The sequence below is a fragment of the Brachyistius frenatus genome, unplaced genomic scaffold (genome assembly GCF_029030835.1).
Source record: "Brachyistius frenatus isolate BFR_SWC_R1_liver_20210118 unplaced genomic scaffold, ASM2903083v1 Contig_93, whole genome shotgun sequence".
Taxonomy (NCBI): Eukaryota; Metazoa; Chordata; class Actinopteri; family Embiotocidae; genus Brachyistius; species Brachyistius frenatus.
Genome location: NW_027210692.1, coordinates 468871 through 488230, shown reverse-complemented (window position 1 = coordinate 488230; position 19360 = coordinate 468871). Strand labels below are relative to the sequence as shown.

General features: G+C 42.5%; 1 protein-coding gene across 3 annotated transcripts; it reads left to right on the top strand.

The window, feature by feature from the left end:
- Positions 1-879: 879 nt before the first annotated feature.
- On the top strand, positions 880-13413 carry ptbp1a (polypyrimidine tract binding protein 1a). Of its 3 annotated transcripts, XM_069710680.1 has the most exons (16): positions 880-978; positions 1859-1915; positions 2261-2291; positions 5968-6028; positions 6188-6360; positions 6853-6999; positions 7224-7397; positions 7976-8086; positions 8277-8457; positions 8629-8706; positions 8885-9042; positions 10553-10586; positions 11695-11787; positions 12149-12365; positions 12698-12775; positions 13036-13413. In XM_069710680.1, exons 1-16 carry the CDS (start codon positions 971-973, stop codon positions 13166-13168), a joined length of 1734 nt encoding a protein of 577 aa, XP_069566781.1. In that variant the 5' UTR covers positions 880-970; the 3' UTR covers positions 13169-13413. The 3 variants fall into 3 exon arrangements, with proteins under 3 accessions (XP_069566781.1, XP_069566780.1, XP_069566779.1); XM_069710679.1 differs by lacking the exon at positions 880-978 and having other exon boundaries at positions 1068-1915; positions 2264-2291; XM_069710678.1 differs by lacking the exon at positions 880-978 and having other exon boundaries at positions 1068-1915.
- Positions 13414-19360: the final 5947 nt, after the last annotated feature.

The window sequence follows — 19360 nt, the reverse complement described above, 5'->3', positions numbered from 1 at the left end:
TCAAGGTCTCCGCTGTACGTGCTCTCTCAATGGCTCCGAACGAGGATTTCTAAAGTAATGTTATTGTGATTTGCTTACAGTGATATTTTACTTTTCAATTTCCCCTTTCAATCTGACTCTTGCATTGATTCCCCATTTTAAATAGTGTTTGTTTGAGCTGTGCATGTTCTGACTTCGAATCGGTTACATTGGTGACCTCCCTGTTTGTTTCATTATTACAAATTACTCTTGTACTACTGTGTAGACTAGGTAGGATTATTTATATACTTTCTAATATCTTTTGAGGCATTTTTGTATTCATTAAAGGTTTTTCACAGTTCGTGGGTTGGGGATATAAAAAAAATGTCACTATTTGTGTTGCAGACAAAGTTTCCCTGATCCTTGATCCTAGGAATGGCTCCACTTTATCTATAAATAAAAATGACAAAAAATTAAAAAAAAAAAGCTACTTTAATATTAAAGTTATCTTAATCAATACTCACTTTTCGAATGAATATTTTATGAACTGCACAGCAATTTAAATATACCACTCAAAACACTCTCATCTTTGAGTTTTATTTATGCTCCTGACATGCACTGTATATGTATAAAAGCCCAGATATTTAACTGATCCCATACTCATTCAATAGTCCCGTGTAAAAGAAAAAAAAAAAACTCAACAGAAATTTCCCTCCTGTATTTTATATGCTGTAAGCTTTTACAAAAAAAAAAAAAAAAAAAAAAAACTCTTACAAGCTTAATCACTTGACGTGATGTACTGGAAATTTGCCGCGGCCTTCTACTTTCCACAAAATGATAGCCGTCTTGTCCAATCGCGTTTCGCGTAGAGGCTTGTCCCCGCCCATTTCTGGCTCTTGGAAGTTCCTGGACTAATCAGCGCTCGCCTCCGCGCGTTCAGCCATTTTGTAAGAAAATCAAGCAAGTGTGCCGCCCTACCTCCGCTTCAGACCTGCAGTTTTTTTCTTGTGCAATGGACGGGTGAGTGAAAAGAACCACACTTAACACTTCGATTTTTTTTTTTTTTAAGACTAACCGATCTCCGAGTAACTTCTCTTCTTATTTCGGTCGCTATTAAACGCGTTTCGACTTCTTCGGCGGCCTCGCTTTCACCGTCGGAGTGAGAAAGTTTAGTTGAAACAGTTTTTTTTTTTTTTTCTTTTTTTTTTCCCTTCTTCCATCAAAACATTCAACAGTTAGCAGCGAGCGTTGGCTAAACTAGCAGCAAAGCGGCTAACGCTCGTTTTAGCGATGCGACTCGTTTCGAGTTATTTCATCGCTGAACGCAAACGGATCTCGACTCTGAACACGCGTAAACTTCATTGCGAATTTCAAATAAAGATCGGAGTTTTTAAATTGAAGGAACGCGGCCTCTTTTTTTTTTTTTTTTTTTTTTTCCGTTGGCGGACATTTAAGTTAAACACGGGCTAACTGCACCTTTTTTTGTAACTTGGCTTCACGGGGAACTCGAGCGCTAAAGCTAAAGCAACGTGTCTCATTTCCGCATTCATTTGTCCGCGGAGCGCCAGGGCCGTGTTGAAGATGTCTGGCCTGAACATTTCACGTTGACTGAATCAGAGACACCCGAGTTATCTAATCCGGGAAGGATACATAACGGGGTATTGTTTAATTCAAGCGGGGTTTTTTTTTGTTTTGTTTTGTTTTTTTTTTTACTCTTTTGAGCACCTGATTTCGACAGATTGAATGACCTCGAAGGCAACACGAAGGCTGCTTTGAACTCACCCGAGGCGTTGATTTTGTTGTTGGAGGTTTGTTTGGTTTATTTCCTGTCCTTTGTCTTAACTCTGAAGTTTTCTTGTATGTTTTTTTTTGTTTTTTTTTTCCTCTCAATCTACTATAGCCGCCTAGACACTGACCCTCTGTACCCTCTGGGATCCGGCTACGTCCCCGAAATTGAGTAAGTATTTTACACCGTTTTGCACGACTGAATTTAAACTCGAGAGATTTCGTTGTTGTTCTTGTTGTTTGTTTTGTTGTCCTTTTCAGTTTTAATCTTCGTAAATGTGCTCATCATTAAATGAAGAAGTCAGTTTGTTTTTGTACAAACGCTACCGTATGTTTTTTTTTTTTTGGTTTTTTTAAATGTATTTATTTATTTTTGTATTTAATTTTTTTAATCATAAATATAACTGTTTCCAGATTGTTAAACGTTCTGCAGTTGTGTTGGATTGACAAAAATGCTCCCATGTTATATTGTAGTTAATTTCTTGGTTTTCCAACGAAAAACTTCTCTCTTTTACAGCAGTGTCCATGACATAGCAGTTGGCACAAAGGTATGTAATCTTTTCTTTGCAACTGTTTTCACTGCCCATACTGCAGACTGTATAATAGTATTTAAAAATCTGTGTCATAATATTACTTATGACATGATTTGCAAAGTACGTCCTGCATTTTGTAGTTATAGTTATTCCTGTAGTTTATGTAGCTCATGGATGTTTCCTATACCATGTTTATATGCTTATATTGTACTGGAAATTTACCCTTCCTCATCAAAGGGTTCTGTTTTTAGGTTATTGTCATATTTTAATTATAGCAAGGATTTCTCGATGTGCAGCTAAATTATTATTTGGGGGGGGGGTTGCATATTTTAGAAACTTTTTTTTTTTTTTTGAAGTCAAAATGAAAATGGAAAAGAACTGAGCTGGCAAGGTCTTGAGACACACAGTCTGTCAGCTTGCAAGAGCTTCCTCTATAATTACAGAACTGCTGTCCAAAGCTATTTCTCATGTGTAATGAGTTTGCTGTTGCAGGCTGGTTTGCCGTTGAAACATTTATGAAATACAACCGAATGGTCAGCACACAGAGGTTACAGCTGCTCTCATGACTGTGGTATGTTTGATAATTCTGTTAGCATAGATTTTCCGAGGTGGGGCTTTGATGTTTTCCTGTCCTGTCCATTTGCCTGTGTGGCAGTTGAAATGATACTTCCTGTTGTTTATTTTGCGTGTTCCTTAATAGTCTTTTGGCCTTACTGGAATGTTAAGAAAGCTGAATCCTGCCCTACTGCCATATTTGTTCAGTCTTTGTTTTTATCACAAGACCTCTCATCTAGCACTAGCAAAACACATCCGCCAAGTATTGTTCAATCATTGCTTAAGCTTTTGCATAAATTGGCCCTTACCATGTACAGCAATGGTGTCATTTAGTGTTCCTGTAACTCGATGTTTGTTCGTGCAAACATGGCGATGAAGGAGCACCTTGGTTTGTTAGCACACTGCTGGTTGTTAACATGCGCACCCAATAAAAATTCCTGCTTAAGTAGTAATCCTTGGTAACAAGGCCTGGGGCAGCTATGTGTAGGAGGAGTAATTGAACTCGGCCTAGAGCTGTAACCATCCTCCCACAACTGTCCTCATCCTCTCGGCCAAAGGTCTTTACACTGTTTAAACAAGCCTATGCTGCACATGCCAGTTACGGGGACACACCCCACTTCCTCTATTAATTTTCTGCAAGGCCCCTTTGTTTTTTAGTCACGAATAACAACACACTGTTAAATTGCTGCTTGTTGACACTCAAGTTTTGACCCCTTTTGTGATCCCTTCTCCTGAAACTTCCCGTTTTCTGGATTTGATGTGCTGTGGTAATGATGATGCTGAGTTGTGGAGCCCTGCCTTGCTGGAATCTGTAATTATTCCGTCTGGGCAGAGTGTCTAGCATTCCGCGGTCACATTCCAATCTCCCCCCATCCAGCCCCCTGGTGAGGCACAGCTCCCTGCCCCCCCTCCTCTGGGGAAGGCTATCACAGTGAACAAACATGTCTGTACCTGTGCACCTCCTCCTTTGTGCCTTTCCTGAGAGCTTACAACCCCATCTCCCCCCAGCAGCAGCACTCAAAATAGGGTTGCATGCAGAAGCCAACACCAGTACAAATGAATCATCTCAGGGTTAGTTTCCTCATAATATCATAGTGGCCTTTTTCCTCTGCATAGAATTGAAGAGCCTTTGTTCTTTTTCTCTCTCTCTCTCTCTCTGATGCAATGCAAACCAGGTGTGACTTAGTGTATGGGCCAGAGAAAGAGCCTTCCCTTTTTAAAAATTATATTTAAGATACTACCATTGTTAGGAGAGGAAGCTGCTCAAAGGTTTCAGTGTGTGGCCCGGCAATGTGTCATCATTCCCTGAAGGTTACTATTATACTGTCAGCATCCTGAGCAAACAAAGGATGTGAACAAGTCGATGCACAGTTGATTTGTGTTGGAAAAATGGGTTTGAGCTGTGCTACAGTCCACCAGCAAACCATTTATAAAGCCGTTTTTCTTCCAGTGGCTTTGAAACTGTTTTGGCACATTCCTTCCAAAAACTTATTGGACGTTTACTTCAATGAATTATACCACAGTTCTATTTTGTGTGTGACTTGATGTTCCTGCTGTGCCCTGCAAACTGTCTTAGCTCTGTAGTTATTATTAGAATGAGGAAGTAGGAGGAGAGAGTTCAGCCATGGAACAGTAACCTACAGTCCCCAAGAGGAAGTTTAGCTAAACCCTGGATGCAGGCCTCATCTCCCTGCTTTTCCTGTTTGAACTTGGTCTGCTGACTGATAGTGTGACTGCCCGCCCATGACCTGGCAAGTCAGGCTGGAGCCCCTTCCTTCATTTCTCATGGCTTGAATCTGCCCTTGACCCATTTATCAAGAAAAATATTTATTTTTTCGAACATTTTCTTCCCATCAACTGGAACACACCGCTCTCATCCATTATTTGTAATTTGTGTTGAGACTCTTGTGGTTTATACTCATTTTTCAACTGGATCAGAATTTACATACTGATGAAGAAACTCTCTTACCAGTAATCTTAGCTCAATGACTGCATTCCATTTATGTCAAGATCATCCAAAATAAGACACTCACGTGCCTGAAGCCACAATGAGAAGGTAAAGGCATCCCTGTTGTTGTAGGTTAGTGGGTTGATGCCAGACCCCGTTTGTCTTGAGAGTGACAGTCAGCCAAACCCTCTGGAAGTCAGAGTTGTTTATTACCACTGCTTCCAGTGCCATGCTTTCATAGCGAAGGTCTCACTGGCCAACACCTTCCTTTTTAATAATATTTTGAGGCACCAAAAAAATGCTTCCTCTCAGATAACGCTAATTGTGGCTAGACTTTGTGGCCTGACTTGACCCCCCCTTTGCGTATTTAGATTTGCAAGGTGGAGAAGAATGCTAACAAACCTGCACTAATGGTTGTTGTTGTTACAGCGCTGTGGGGCTCTTCAACTCCCAGACAGTCCTCGGAGCTCCATATGTGTGTGCGGCCTTGTAACAATGCCCCTAGTCTCAGCCTGAACAGGAACTTCATTGTAGGGTGTTGTAGAGCTTAGGCTGCTGAGCCACTTCTTGTGACTGCAATACTTCATCTTGCACAACCACAAATACACACACAACCATGAGAACAGCCTTGAAACAGCACTTTATATCTGCTAAACAGACTTGAGAGGCCGGACAAGGCAGAGGGTTATGTAGTGTGGGCTGGGAGTGTCACCATCTTGACTTGCAATCCAAAGGGCTTCAGTTTGTCATCCGTCCTCCAAATGAATGATGTGAGAAGACGGGATTTACTCACTAACAGCTGTTAGGCTAAGATGTGACGGTTGAATTGTGTGCTTCAAAGTTAATAGCAGTTGTTCGTCCTTCACTGCGTCAGGCGATGAAGCATTATTTTGCATATTGAAGTATCAATGAATGGTTTATAGTTACTGTAATATTTTAGGATTATTAACAAAGCACAACTGAGAAGTCAAATATCTATTCTGACAAGCCAGGGCACTGAATTCTTCCTGGTGCGGAAGGTGGAGTTCTTCTGAAGCGTGTTTGTGCTATCCTCTTTTGGTTATCAGATTACTTCCTGCTTTATCACACAATGGCTCGGTAATATGAGAACCGTGCTCTCTACCTGCCACGCTGTGCCTTCATTGGTGAACGCACTGAAGTGAACCATTGTTTTCTCTCCTTCTGCAGAGGGGATCCGACGAACTCTTTTCTTCCTGCATAGCCAACGGACCCTATATCATGAACTCAGGTAGGGGGGTTGCCATGGAGGGGGTGAATCCTTTTTTTTATTGAAGTGCTTGACGTGTCTGTGTTGTTTGCGTTGCCATGACGATCAATCCATTATTCAAGAGGAACCAGAGCCTTCTGTTCCCTCCCTGATTGTATCTGCTTCTGTTTTCTGTTGCAGCCAATGGCAACGACAGCAAAAAATTCAAAGGTGACGTCCGCAGTCCTGGTGTTCCGTCACGTGTGGTCCACGTCCGCAAGCTGCCCAACGACATAAATGAGGCTGAAGTCATTGGCTTGGGACTGCCCTTTGGCAAGGTCACTAACCTGCTGATGCTGAAAGGGAAAAACCAGGTAAGGAACGGTAGATGCAGGTCTGCGCACCAAACCTGTATGGCCTGCATTCTGGGTGGGTTTTCTTCTTCTTCTTCTTTGAGGCTTGGGACAAGGGATCAGCTTTCTCGCCTTCTATCCTGGCCTGAAATGATAACAGTGACCTCCTTGTTACCGCCTTGTGCCTTAGTGGGTGCATTACAGAAAATGTATGCAGCTTTCTTGGGAGTAAGACAATGAATCTCTCTTGATTGTCCTTATTTCCTATTGCTTTTATCAGAAGCTATATATCAAAACCAAAAAAGGTGTCAAATGAAATTTGACTAAAAGTAGGAAAACACTGAACGTTAGTGAGTATGTGAATACGTGCGCAGTGATAAGGCTTTTAATTTTAAAGGTTTACAACACGTGGAATGATGACAAATGCTTTATAAACATCGCCTTAGGGTGGCACCTTACTGTATGTGATGGGAGAAACAAAAGTGAGAATGTTTTTCTGGTCCTCCCCCGCAGGCGTTCCTGGAACTGAACAGCGAGGAGTGTGCACAGACGATGGTGAGCTACTACTCCTCTGTCACCCCGGTCATCAGAAACCACCCTATTTACATGCAGTACTCGACCCACAAGGAGCTGAAGACGGACAACTCCCCGAACCAAGTGGTAAGGGTTTGGTTGCATACGTGCATTTGCTTTTCATGTCAATTGTTTGGCTTGGAAGCATCATTCACTTTTTCTTTCGGGACAATGTACATTTTATGTTCAATCAGTTAAAAATATGATGAGCTGCACAAGGTTGTGCAATAATTTGTTATTATGACTTCATTCACGCTTTGCTTTACCTACACAATCTAAGCTGAGGTATCTCCGTCTTTGTTTTCCCTTAGCGTGCCCAGGCAGCTCTGCAGGCGGTCAACGCACTGCACGGCGGCGGGATGGGAGGCATGGCCATTTCTGCAGATGCTAGTGGCATGGGAGGTGGAGGGGGGGCCCAAAGCCCTGTACTCAGAGTCATCGTGGAAAACCTCTTCTACCCCGTCACCCTGGACGTACTACACCAGGTACAGACGCCAATGGAGTTTTGTCACTGGACAAGCAGTTATTTTGATCATTGATTTCTTTGGGGTTTTTTTCAGGACTTTTATCAAAGTCACTGAAGTTTGTAGGATGTACAATTAGGAAACTTTTCATATGCAGACTTATGTTTCTCTGATTAATTTTATATTTATTCTTTGGGTTTTTTATATCCAGTCCTCTCAGTTGCAAATATAACACCCACCTATACTGCGCCAGATGTAAACAGACATTCTGAATTATGCAAACTTGCACACAAATTCCCAACCTGCTATACCACCCACTCAGTTACTATAAATATATTTCAATATGCCTCCACTTCTTCCTCTAGTGCTACAGTATTTTACTAAGAACTAAGTGGCTGGGAGTCAAGTGTAAAATTCTTAAATCACTTTGCAAATCTGGAAGTTGGAAATGAACAGAATATGCATTTTTAATAGTGACAATATTATGAAAAGGATATGGAAATGGATTTCTTTTGGTAATGGTATTCTCATCTGTAATGGAGAATGTAGTTGTTTTTGTGTGCTCATGATGACATCCCAGTCACGTCTCTCCCCTCCAGATTTTCTCTAAGTTTGGTACTGTGCTGAAGATCATCACTTTCACCAAGAACAACCAGTTCCAGGCTCTGATCCAGTACGCTGACGCCATGACAGCTCAGCACGCCAAACTGGTAAGACTGGTTCTGAGTAAATACTCTGTCATTATGTTTCAGTGGGAGCTTGTTACCACAGGTTAGCAGATCAATGGGAACTACCCATGACAAAACTAATTTGAAGCGAAACTGTAGTTAAATGAACCCGTGTAAAACACATTAGATACACTGTATTATCTTAAGTCTAATCATCCGCCGACATCTTTAGTCTCTAGATGGCCAGAATATCTACAATGCTTGCTGTACCCTGAGAATCAGCTTCTCCAAGCTCACCAGCCTCAATGTCAAGTACAACAACGACAAGAGCCGGGACTACACCCGACCAGATCTTCCCACTGCCGACTCACAGCCCTCCCTTGACCACCAGACCATGGCAGCTGCTGCATTTGGTAAGACTGGGATGCGATTTTTAAGAAGTTTCCTTGTTTTACGCCCTGATCACATCTATGAATGAGTCCATCTGCTTTTTAATTATATCTCCCAGGTTTTTATTTCAGGATGCTCTTGGAACTTTTAATGCAGCGGTTTATATTAATATTTTTGTTTTTCTCTTAATGTAGCTGCACCGGGCTTAATCTCAGCCTCTCCCTATGGTGGAGCTCATGCTTTCCCCCCAACCTTTGCTATCCAGCAGGCAGGTCAGTAGAAAAACACATTGTACGTCACACTATTCCTTTTAACATGAGGTATACATCTCTTCTCCCAACAACTGCCTTTCATGTACAGTGTCTATTCGGTTTTGACTCTAATAAACTTCATATATTACTTGAAGTCGAAAGTAATTTAAATTTGGTTTTGTCCCCGTCTGTGTTGTAGGTCTGTCGATGCCTGGTATCCCCGGTGCCCTTGCGTCCCTGGGTGTGGGCCATGGCGGCATGGCGGCTGCAGCAGCAGCCGCTAGCCGGTTTGGCCTTTCAGGGCTCACAGCCTCTGGGGGACACAATGTCTTGTTGGTCAGCAACCTGAACCCTGAGGTCAGTACACTCAGTAGGCTTTCCGTCCTGCCTCTTTATCAGTGCAGAGCCGAGCAACATTAAAATATTACATTGTGTTTTGTTTACACCTGTGGTTTGCGGACCCGGTTCCACTTGCTCAACAGAAACCAGCGTTTTTGTCCCCCAATTCTCACCACATCCACGTGAATCGCACAAGTTGGAGGACCCTGACCTCTGTTTTTGAATACAAGGGGGTCACCGAGTCAAAGCCTTCTCTTTCAGGACCTCTCTGTGTTTGACCAAACCTGCATTTCTGACCTGCCACTTTGCTCACTGTGAATTTTAAGTTTATTCAAAAAACTAACTTCTTTTTTTTGTTTTGTTTTTTAAACTTACCATTTCATATCTTCATTTTTGTCCATTAGTTGAAATCATTCTTGAGTTGTTGGAGAGACAATATTACTTTTTTGTATTTTTTTTTTTTTTGTATATATATATATTTTTTTTAAAGCAACACATCATGTCCATGATTTTCCTCTTTTATATAGTGTGTAGATTGTACAAGTAGTCTGTTGCGCTCATTTAATCATTTACCGTAGTTAAATAGTCATTACAATAAGCATGTTAATTTAAAGCTCCATACAAGTTTTTGAGTATCAATTTTAATTCTAGATTTGATTGTTTTATTCTATCATTTAGAAAGAAATTATCTAAACAAACACAGCATGTCATTTAAAAGTACATATTGTCTCTGCCTTTTTCTGTATTTCATTGTTAATCTTTTTTTCTCTTCTTTTTCTCCTAGTGTTCCCATAGTGACAGTGCATTTTAATTTAGCCAGTTCTACTGTCTGAAGCACTACATTTCTTTGTGTATACTGACCTTGTTTTTTTTACTTCCTTTTTTCTCTCTCTTCTTTCTCTGTCCCCCTCTCCCTCTTTTTGTTTTCTTTTTTGTTTTAAAACCCCTCACCTCAAATCTTGCCAACTGACTGCACGCCCCATGACCAATTGTTCCCTCTTGTCTTCTCCCCCCCACCCCACTCTGCCACTCATCTGTTACTACCACTACAACCACTCCTCCTTCCATCCATCCATCCATCCATCCAACACACTCTTTCTCCCCTGTCCATTGTCCCCAATTTGGAAACCACCCACAATTTCACAACACAAAATTTATATATAAAAAAAAAACAAAAAAAACAAAACACAACATTGGCACCTCTTTTGGCACCCACGATTTTGCCGCGACCTGCCCCTCCACTGTCGTCCTATTCTCCCCTCATCTTCGTCTTTCTCTTCATCCTCTCACACTGTTCAAATCCCCCCCCCCCCTCCACTTGTCCCTCTCTTCATTTTCTTCGTCCCTCATGCCTCTCCTTCCTCCATGGTACTGTGGCCTTCCTGTGGACCTCGCTGCCTGTGGCCTGCGGACATGTCCCGACTCCACTCCACTGTCCTCCACTCCGCTCCGTCTCTTTTCCCCTGTCCCCTGTTCCCTCTCCCCTTTTGGCCCCCTGCCCCGCTGCTCCCCCCTGCTGTCTCTAAAGAGCGTTACGCCACACTGCCTCTTTATTCTTTTCGGTACGTTATCATCCTTTCATCTCCTTTTTTTATTACTACTGTTACCTGGCGAGGTGGGCATGTCTTGTCTCATGTTGTTGGCTTTGTTTATGGTTGTTTTTTGGTTGTTGTTTTTTTAACCACTGATGGCTCGTCATCGGGCTTACAGGGCTATGAAGGGTGGGGGTATCTGTTTTGGGGTCCGATGACCTGTTTTGGTTGTTGTGGGGTTTGTGTGAGGAAAAAGTCAGGTGAGAAAACCGCACAAAGCTGCAGCATTTCATTTAATTTTGAACAGCCGTGATTAACCGTCCACGGGCAAAACACATTTGTGTTTTTTCATCTTCAAAGAGCGCAGCCCTTCAATGGAATTATTGCCCCTCTAAATAGAAATGCGGGGATCATTTTGTTCGGGAATGAGGCAGGAGGCCGATCTAAATTCTAAAGCATCACCCTCAGGAAGAGGAATAAAAGTCAACACTTTACTGGTTCTGGACCGTCCAATTTCAAGCCATGAAAATTTATCGCATTTCATTTGTATGTAACGTCGATTTGTCTGCGGTTGCCTCGAGTCACTCAGCAACAGTACATAGAAAGATGAAATGCTGCTGCTTTTATTTTATTTTTTTTTAAAATTTTATGAGTAGACATATCCCTCGGATTATGTCAACATATTCTTTTGCCGTTTGTCTCGGTTACTTGAATGTAGGTATGTGCATGTTTAGTTTATTTCTGCATGTGTCTCTATTTAGGCCCTCAAGCTAATCAACTTTCCTTCGCTGTAAAGCGATCAAATTGATCACAACTACTCATTGTACTCGTCTTTGTCTTCCAATCACTACCTTTCCCTCCTAGCAGTCTTTTTTTTTTTTTTTTTTAATTTTTTTTATCAAGAGGGCTTACGTAGGATTAGATATAGAGCCTTCATGCAGAATTGAACAAAAAAAATGTGTAGTTTAGTTTAACAATGACTCATATCAGACTGGTCATTTAGTAGCCATATTAATATCGCTGATTTGGTGGTGTAACTTGTTTTTGTTGCTGTGATTGGCTGCGTGGCTCCTGTTGAAGATGTGTTGTATGTTGTACTCGCTCTCCTGTATCGTGACACCTTCCTCTTCCTCCTCAGGTGTGTACGGCGATGTGATGAGAGTGAAGATCCTGTTCAATAAAAAGGAGAACGCTCTAATCCAGATGTCTGATGGCACACAGGCTCAGCTAGGTAGCTACACTCCAACCATACAAAACACTGTTTTATGCCTTTGATCTTTCCCTTTCTTTCATCTTGGTTGTTCCCCCCTTCCCCTCCCCCTCACATTATTTTACCATACGTTGTACTGAGTCTTTGCCGAGTGGGTTTTTCCAGGTCCTCCTTTGATAGACGGCTTATTGCTCGCTTCTATTATTCATAACAACGTGCAGAAAATAGGTTTATCAAAGAGGGAAAGGATGAAAATTGTTGATGGAAATTTGTACAATTCAAAATTTCACAGTTAATCAGTGCAACAAAGGGAGAACGTGTGAATTCAGTCCGTGCTTGTGTGTGTGTGTGTGTGTTGACTGTCCTCATTAATGTTCCTCAGCTATGAGCCACCTGAATGGCCAGCGTCTTCATGGCAGGGCCATGCGTGTGACGTTGTCGAAACACACAACAGTCCAGCTGCCCAGAGAAGGCCACGAGGACCAGGGCCTCACAAAGGACTTCAGCAACTCCCCGCTGCATCGTTTCAAGAAGCCGGGCTCCAAAAATTACTCCAACATCTTCCCGCCCTCTGCAACACTCCACCTCTCCAACATACCGTGAGTGCTGCTGCAAGAGCCTCATTTTCATTCCCGCTCTGTCTCCCCCCGGAGCTTTTGTGCTCTACGCCTTTTTTTCCTTTGTAGTCCTGACTTTTCTTTTTCTAAATTTAAAGCTTTTGATTAAGTAGCAGTGACATTATTTTCTAAACATTCAACTCTAGAGGTGCTTTTTTAAAAAAAAAATTTTTTTTAGATCTAATCATGCCTCCTGTTTTACCTTGCTGGTAAATAAATAGAAACAAATTCAAATTAGTAGAGGGAACCAGAACAAATGTCTTGTGCTTTTTTTTGTGCTTTTGTCCCACTCACCCTCACTCTTTTGCTTTTAGGCCTGCTGTGGTGGAGGATGATCTCCGGAGGCTATTCGCCAGCTCAGGAGCCACAGTCAAGGCCTTCAAGTTCTTTCAGTAAGCCTCCGTCCGATGGCACTTAATTTTCTTGAATTCCTGTTGAATTCTTTTCAGAACCCTCGACAACCTTCGCTTGAAGCGAAGGCAATTTAAGCAAGAGCTTCTATAAACTGTTATTCATTGTTTAGAGGCTGAGAACTTTAGAGGATAGAGAGGATTCAGTCTTCCAAGTACAACGCAGCAAATAGCAATCGACCTACACAGAAGTGGGCAGTATGTGGCCACGTTGTGAACACATTCTTCTCTTTATTCAACAGAAAGGACCGCAAGATGGCCCTGATCCAGATGGGCTCAGTGGAGGAGGCAATCGAGTCCCTCATCGAGTTCCACAACCACGATCTTGGAGAGAACCACCACCTTCGAGTGTCCTTCTCCAAGTCCACCATCTGAGTGCCTTTCCTTCCACCCTCCAAGTCTTTTGCCAACTGAATGCTACCATTTCATAAGGTTGCTTTTCAGTGGAATTGACCACCGTTATATACTCAGAGCTTTGGAGAACGTTGCTCCTCTAAACCCCCACTTAGAAGTTATTATCGTGAACAGGTTTGGGTGTTGAATCGAATCCATACCGTTTATTGATTCCGATTCCCTGCTCCAAGCCCTAATGCACCAACTTACGTTGAAAATCAAAACAACTTAATGTCGTAAGCTGTAATTGGTTATCAGCGACGAGGCGTCACAAATACAATGATACAATTCGATGCCAAAAGTTTTACATTTGTGTAGTTTTAACTAGACATGCTGATACTAGCCGGCTTCATGATATTGGTACAAAACCCCATATTTGGTGTGCGATCCTCCAGCAAGTTAGACGGATCTGGTCTGTTGCAGGAAATCCTTTTGGGTCCATTTTCTCTTATCGCCGCTGTCTTTTGTGAAGCTCGGCTACAAGTGCTGGTAAGAATGTAAACGCCGTTCACAGGGATCGATGACCGTTGACGTAATCGGACCTGCTCGGCAATCGGCACGTGTCTGATTAGATCCCACTCAGTACGGATTGTTGCTAACCCAAACCTATTTGCTAATTAGTTCCACTGTGACGTTTTACGTGGGGGAGCTGGGCAACGTTCTGCAATGACAACGTGTTATTATTTTGGAGGTAAAGTAGAGGCAGCTGATGAACTGTCCCTTTTTTTTTTTTTTTTTTTTTTTTTTAGACCAAATCGCTTCAACAAAAACACACCCTTCACCACAGATGTTTGCTCGTGTGGATGACTTGTATCCGCACCAGACACACTTCAGCATTCCTTTTTCCAATGGTAGTCGTGTGGGAATATCAATGTGTGCGTGCCTTTTTTTTTTTTTTTTTTTTTTTTTGAAATGCCACTTTGAACCTGTTTGGCCAGTCGGAAACGGTTTGAGTCGAAGGCCTTAGTTTTGCCTCGCAGACCAATCAAACAACTCACTTCCCAGTATGCATTTTTATGCTATCGTGTAACCACCCACATATTTCCTTCTGGGGATCCATACCACTATCAGAGGTTTTTCAATATGGACGCATTCTTCTGTCGCTGTCTTTATCTACAGTTTTGTGCCTTACTTTACCCCAGTCAGGGCTTTATTTAGAAATGACGTGGCTCTCAAAATGCCTCTTTTTCTTTTTTTCTTTTTTTTACATGCCTCCTGGTGTGTACCAGCATTGTTAAAAAAAAAAAAAATGGGGGTGGGGGGGAGGAGGAGGGGGGGTGGCTCATTTAATCTTCTGTTTTCTTAAAATCACAAAATGTTTATCTTTGTATGCATATAGCCCCATTATATGTATCTAGAAACTTATGAATGTAACTCAGTTAGATGCTTAATATCCTCGCTAGGTGATGTAGCTCTGTTAGGAGTGTCGTGGCGGGCGTGGAGCTGTGTGCAGCCTTCCTGTCTCACAGTCCCCTTTCACTTCCCCCGTCGTCCTCTCGGGACAACGGTGTCTGGGGCCTCATTTAACCATATTACGTTCATCTATACGTGGACACCTATTATTCATTTATCTTTTTTCTTTTTAATGTTAGCATATAGATGTGTATCACTTCTAAGCTTAACTGATGCGTATTTGTAGTGGCTGGGTTTGATCACAATCGCAGTGCCTTGAGTTTTTAGTCCGAGGCTGAAACCGGCCCGGTCAGTTGACTTTGTTTACCTCTCGTTCAGGTGTTTTATCTTACCTGTCAGCGAAGATGCCTTCATCCCGTTTATATTCGGGTAATCCTACGTGTGAGAGGGCAGCTTGGAGGCGGCATTTTGTCAATTCTTGGACTGTGTTTAAAAACCCAGTGTATTTGTTTCTTAAATTCAGGATACCAGAATTACGAGGCATGGCGTTAGACTGGATCAGCTGGAGGGACGAGTTCTACGCTGCTGCTGCGGCGGTCGGCTGTTTAACTGTCAATCAAACTGGTCCCCGAACTTGAACCCGCCCACAACTTGACAACCAGTCGCGGGCGGAGCAGCCCTCCCGCTCATCCAGTCTACCACCAGCCGTTTACAAGGTGGGGCAGCACTCACCCTTTTCCCCCTGTCTGTGTACACACTCGCGCCACAGTCAGGTATGCCTGTGCACTTTTCCTCAACAATAGGTCCAAGTCGGCACCATCACTCTGAAGTCTTAAAACGTCGTCACATTCCTGCGTGCCTCGTGCACCAGTTTTCCTCGGCCACTGCAGTCTTGGACCGGATACAGACGAGCTGTGTCTCTATTTTTGTAAAAGATTCTTATGCATGATTTAACAAAGTTTCATGTAGCTGCGGACGGTTATTGCTGTTAAGGACCAAAGTATGTTCTACCCCTGCTGTTTTTTTTTTTGTTTTTTTTTTTGTAGTGTTGTGATTTCTTGGAGGGTTTTATTTTTATTTTTTCACGTTCCACAAGCCTTCAATTCCTCTTCTTCTTTTTTTTTTTTCCTGTTCCTCGGATGCCTTCGACAAAAAGTCTCACAAAGTTGAATTGCGTTTTTGGTAACAACGGATACTGTATAGTGTACCCCTTTTGTTTGATTGACTTTACAAAGAGCTTACTTTTATAGAGGTCGCTTTAGAACGGATACTTAATTGACCCACAGTCCTAGCTGTGATGTTGACAGTGTAGAAAATTATATGCCTTTCAGTTTTTCGTTTAAAGCTTTTTATTTTTTCCTCTCCTTTTTATATGGGGGGGGGGGGGTGGGGGTTATTGTATGACGCGGGGGTTGATGGTTGTATATATTCATGTTTTTGTACCACAAAATCATTTGGATTATATCCACTTTACGTTCAAAACATGTATATTTTGATAAAAACAATACAGACCTATAAAGCTCTCCTGAGCTGTAAAACTGAAAAAAAAAAAAAAGAAAAGAAAAAAAAAACCTTTTGTAATACAAAGTCATTAAAACTATCTGAACACAGAAGTGTCTCTGTATGTGCCCCGCCCCCCCCCTCTTCCCCGCCCCTCCCTCCACCTCCCCCCCCCACACTTTGCCATTCTGATCTTTTGTCTCTTACATCTTCTGCTGCCTTCAATAAATCTTTAGTTTGTTCCTTCTTTCATCTGGCCTCATTTGGTTTCTGTCTCTTCCTCTCCTACCTGTGGTACTGCTGCTCTGTACCGGTTAACATCTCGTAACATTTTCTATGTTTCCCATCCTGTTGACTACCGGTGGGGTTTTTATTTTATTTATTTATTTACAAAAAAACATCTTTTTACTATATTTCCAACTTTTGTACTCATCCCATCTGAAACTTGACTGACTGCTCATCCGGGTTTCGGCTCAACCCCGTTTCCAGTCCGTCGATGAAAACGTCTCAAGTCACGATTCCGGCCGGCCAGTCGGGAGTTAATTGCATATTCAGCGCTGGATACTTTCTATTCTCAATGACTCTGAATAATCCTCCATCCTCCCGTGCGCTGCTTTGACCTTTTCAAGCTAAGCAGGTCTGTCTCTTGAGGAGAGGAGCCAGGTTGCCACGGGAACCAAGTCAATATATCTCATGAAATGAATGATTAAGATGAGACACAAGTGTGACTTATCGGGCGTATCTGGCATCCACGTTTATCTCCCGAGTTCCTCGGGGATGCGAGCGATGGAAGAGAAACAAACAAACGACCGGTGACAAACTTTGGCTTTACACCTCCTGCACCACTAGGGGGCGGTGTTGCTCTCTGGTGGTGATCAAAGGTTGCTGAGCAGAGGTGACTTTACCTGCCACTCACACAATGTCAATAGTTAGTGGCTTAATCTCAAGTGCTTCCCTGGGCTTTCTGGCGTTATACCTTTTTTTTTTTTTTTTTTTCCTTCCACTTCCTCAGAGCAGTGGAGAGGATTAACCTAAGATCCTCCCTGCCTTTTGAGAAAGGGACAAATGAGAGAAAGGGGAACTGAGCCCAGTGGTGTCAGTATTTGTGGCTGAGAGGAGCTGGATTTTGCTGTATAATGCCAGCAGCTCGTGGAGTGATTTTTTTGTTTTTAAATTTATTTATTTATTTTTTTAAACGGTGAGCTCCAGCTGGGTTTTGAATTCCACAGCTCTGACGCTTGTTTTTTTTTTTCCTCATGTCATTACTTTTGAATAGGGAAGCGCGTCTTGAAGGTCACAGTTAAGACGGATTGCGGTCTAGATGCTCGGTGAGCATCACCAGCATGACAGAAATGTTGAGAGGCATGTTGTAGAATGCTAAAAATAAATAAAAAAATAAAAGGTTGGTAGTACCTTCCAAGTTTTTTTTGTTTTTTTTTAGAACATGCGTGTGTTTGCCAAGAATTGCAACTAGTCTCTTGACATTTCATGTTCAGGTACCTTTTATATATATATATATATATATATATATTTATTTTTTTTCCACGGAAACTCCGTGGCGGGAACTTGAGGCTCTGATGCAGCCTTTGATACCTCAGACCCTTGTTTACTTGCAGCTTCTTACTATTTCACTCTGCACCAAGGGTAATTTAGAGCAGAGGAGCGGTCTATGCGGAATCCTCCTCGGCACATATTGAAATGCAAAGAGATTGCATAATTGGGTGGGGGGTAAGGGGGGGGGGTACACTCAAAGTAAGACGATCCAAACATAGATTTGTGATGTTTTTAGGTTATCAGATCCAACCCGACGGCCTCACAAAATATGCTACTTTAATATAAATTTAATCTGTAAAGACATATTTCATCTGGCGTGCCCTATACCAAGCAGCAGAGGCGAACATTTATTTTCCCAAAGCAATTTGATCCACGTGTTACTAGACACCAAAGAGGCCATACAAGTTGTTGTTGTTTTGTTTTTTTTACACCGTGCAAAACATTCAAAATGTCCCTGGATTTGTGTTTTGTAACTTGTTCAGTGTGTCACGGTGTAACCATACTCCTTCTCCTCCTCTCCGTTTGTTTGCCGGATTCAGATCTTGGGATGTTCCTGGCTCGACCCAGCGCCCGCCCGCCCGCCCGTGGGCTCGGGACTTAAGTGAAACCATGTGGGGCGGCAATCCAACCACATCTGGCAGCGTTTATTTACATTTTGTACTGCGGTCTCTAATCAAGCAAATCCTGGTAAACGCCAAGGCCACACACAAATGTAAAAAACATTTGGTTTGGGGGAGGAGAGGGGGAACAAGAAGTTTAAGAGACTGTTCCGTTTATAGCTTGTGACATGTTCAAATCCCGGATAAGGCGTCGAGAAACCGTTGACTGTCTTGAGGTGTGAGAATTGGGAAGTCGGCTGCTTTGTTGGTAAACGGCCTGAGAAGACGTACATCTCCGTTTTTGCGTTTTAAAGTCCCGGAGATGATTCATGCGTCCGCAATTTATGTCTCTGGAGCAAAGTTGGACTGCAGAGCAATCACGGATTTAGACGGCCATATACATTCTGCGATTTAACACTCTTTTAAGGAGGCACGTGTCCCAAATGCTGCCTCACCCACATTCTTTTAGATTTAGGATCACTTAAGAGACCTTCATATCCAAATCCAGCCAATACTTTTTTTTTTTTTTTAGTCTGCGCAGCTTACATGAGCTTTCGACTCACTTTCGGCAGCGGAAGAAGGAAAAAGTCTAAACGGAGGTGAAGGATGTTTGGTCTGCTGTGGCTCGCATTTAAAAAAAAAAAAACATCAGGAGACCATTCACCTGTTTACATATGCACGCCTCAGACAGATGTTGAATAATTCATCCACAGAGGCGGACAACATGCAGCTGTATTTGGGTTATGGGGGTGCATGGGTTCTCTCCCTGCCTGAGTTCGCACAGCCCAAATAATAGGGATTACTTTGCAGGCAGAGCAAAACAAAAAACAAAAAAAAACTAGGCCACTTTGCATAAGGAATCCAACCAAGAGGCACAATAAGATGTGAAAAATGGAGCTTGCAGAAAGGTTTCAGGTTTGACATTATAACACGGCCCATTAGTTTGGGAACCTTGGGACACGTCGTTTGGGTTTGATTTTGGGGACGCGGCCTTTTGTAGGAGCTGCTCCACTGCAAAAGAAACCCCTTACTCGCTTGCGAGTCTGTAAATTGTTTTTCTCCCCTATGCAGCGAATGCTAATGAATGTGTTGCAAATAATTTCCTTAAATCAATTCTCATCTTGTTGGGAGTGGATTGATCCTCAACCGGGAGGTCGTCCTGCGCAGC

What these genes read in the sequence shown, in the direction of transcription:
- ptbp1a (XM_069710678.1), top strand. Translation starts at nt 1,818, where the DNA reads ATGTTTTTTTTTGTTTTTTTTTTCCTCTCAATCTACTATAGCCGCCTA. An exon ending in CCCTGGACGTACTACACCAG is followed by an intron (nt 7,398 to 7,975) that starts GTACAGACGCCA and finishes TCTCCCCTCCAG; the next exon opens with ATTTTCTCTAAGTTTGGTAC. An exon ending in AAGGCCTTCAAGTTCTTTCA is followed by an intron (nt 12,776 to 13,035) that starts GTAAGCCTCCGT and finishes TTTATTCAACAG; the next exon opens with AAAGGACCGCAAGATGGCCC.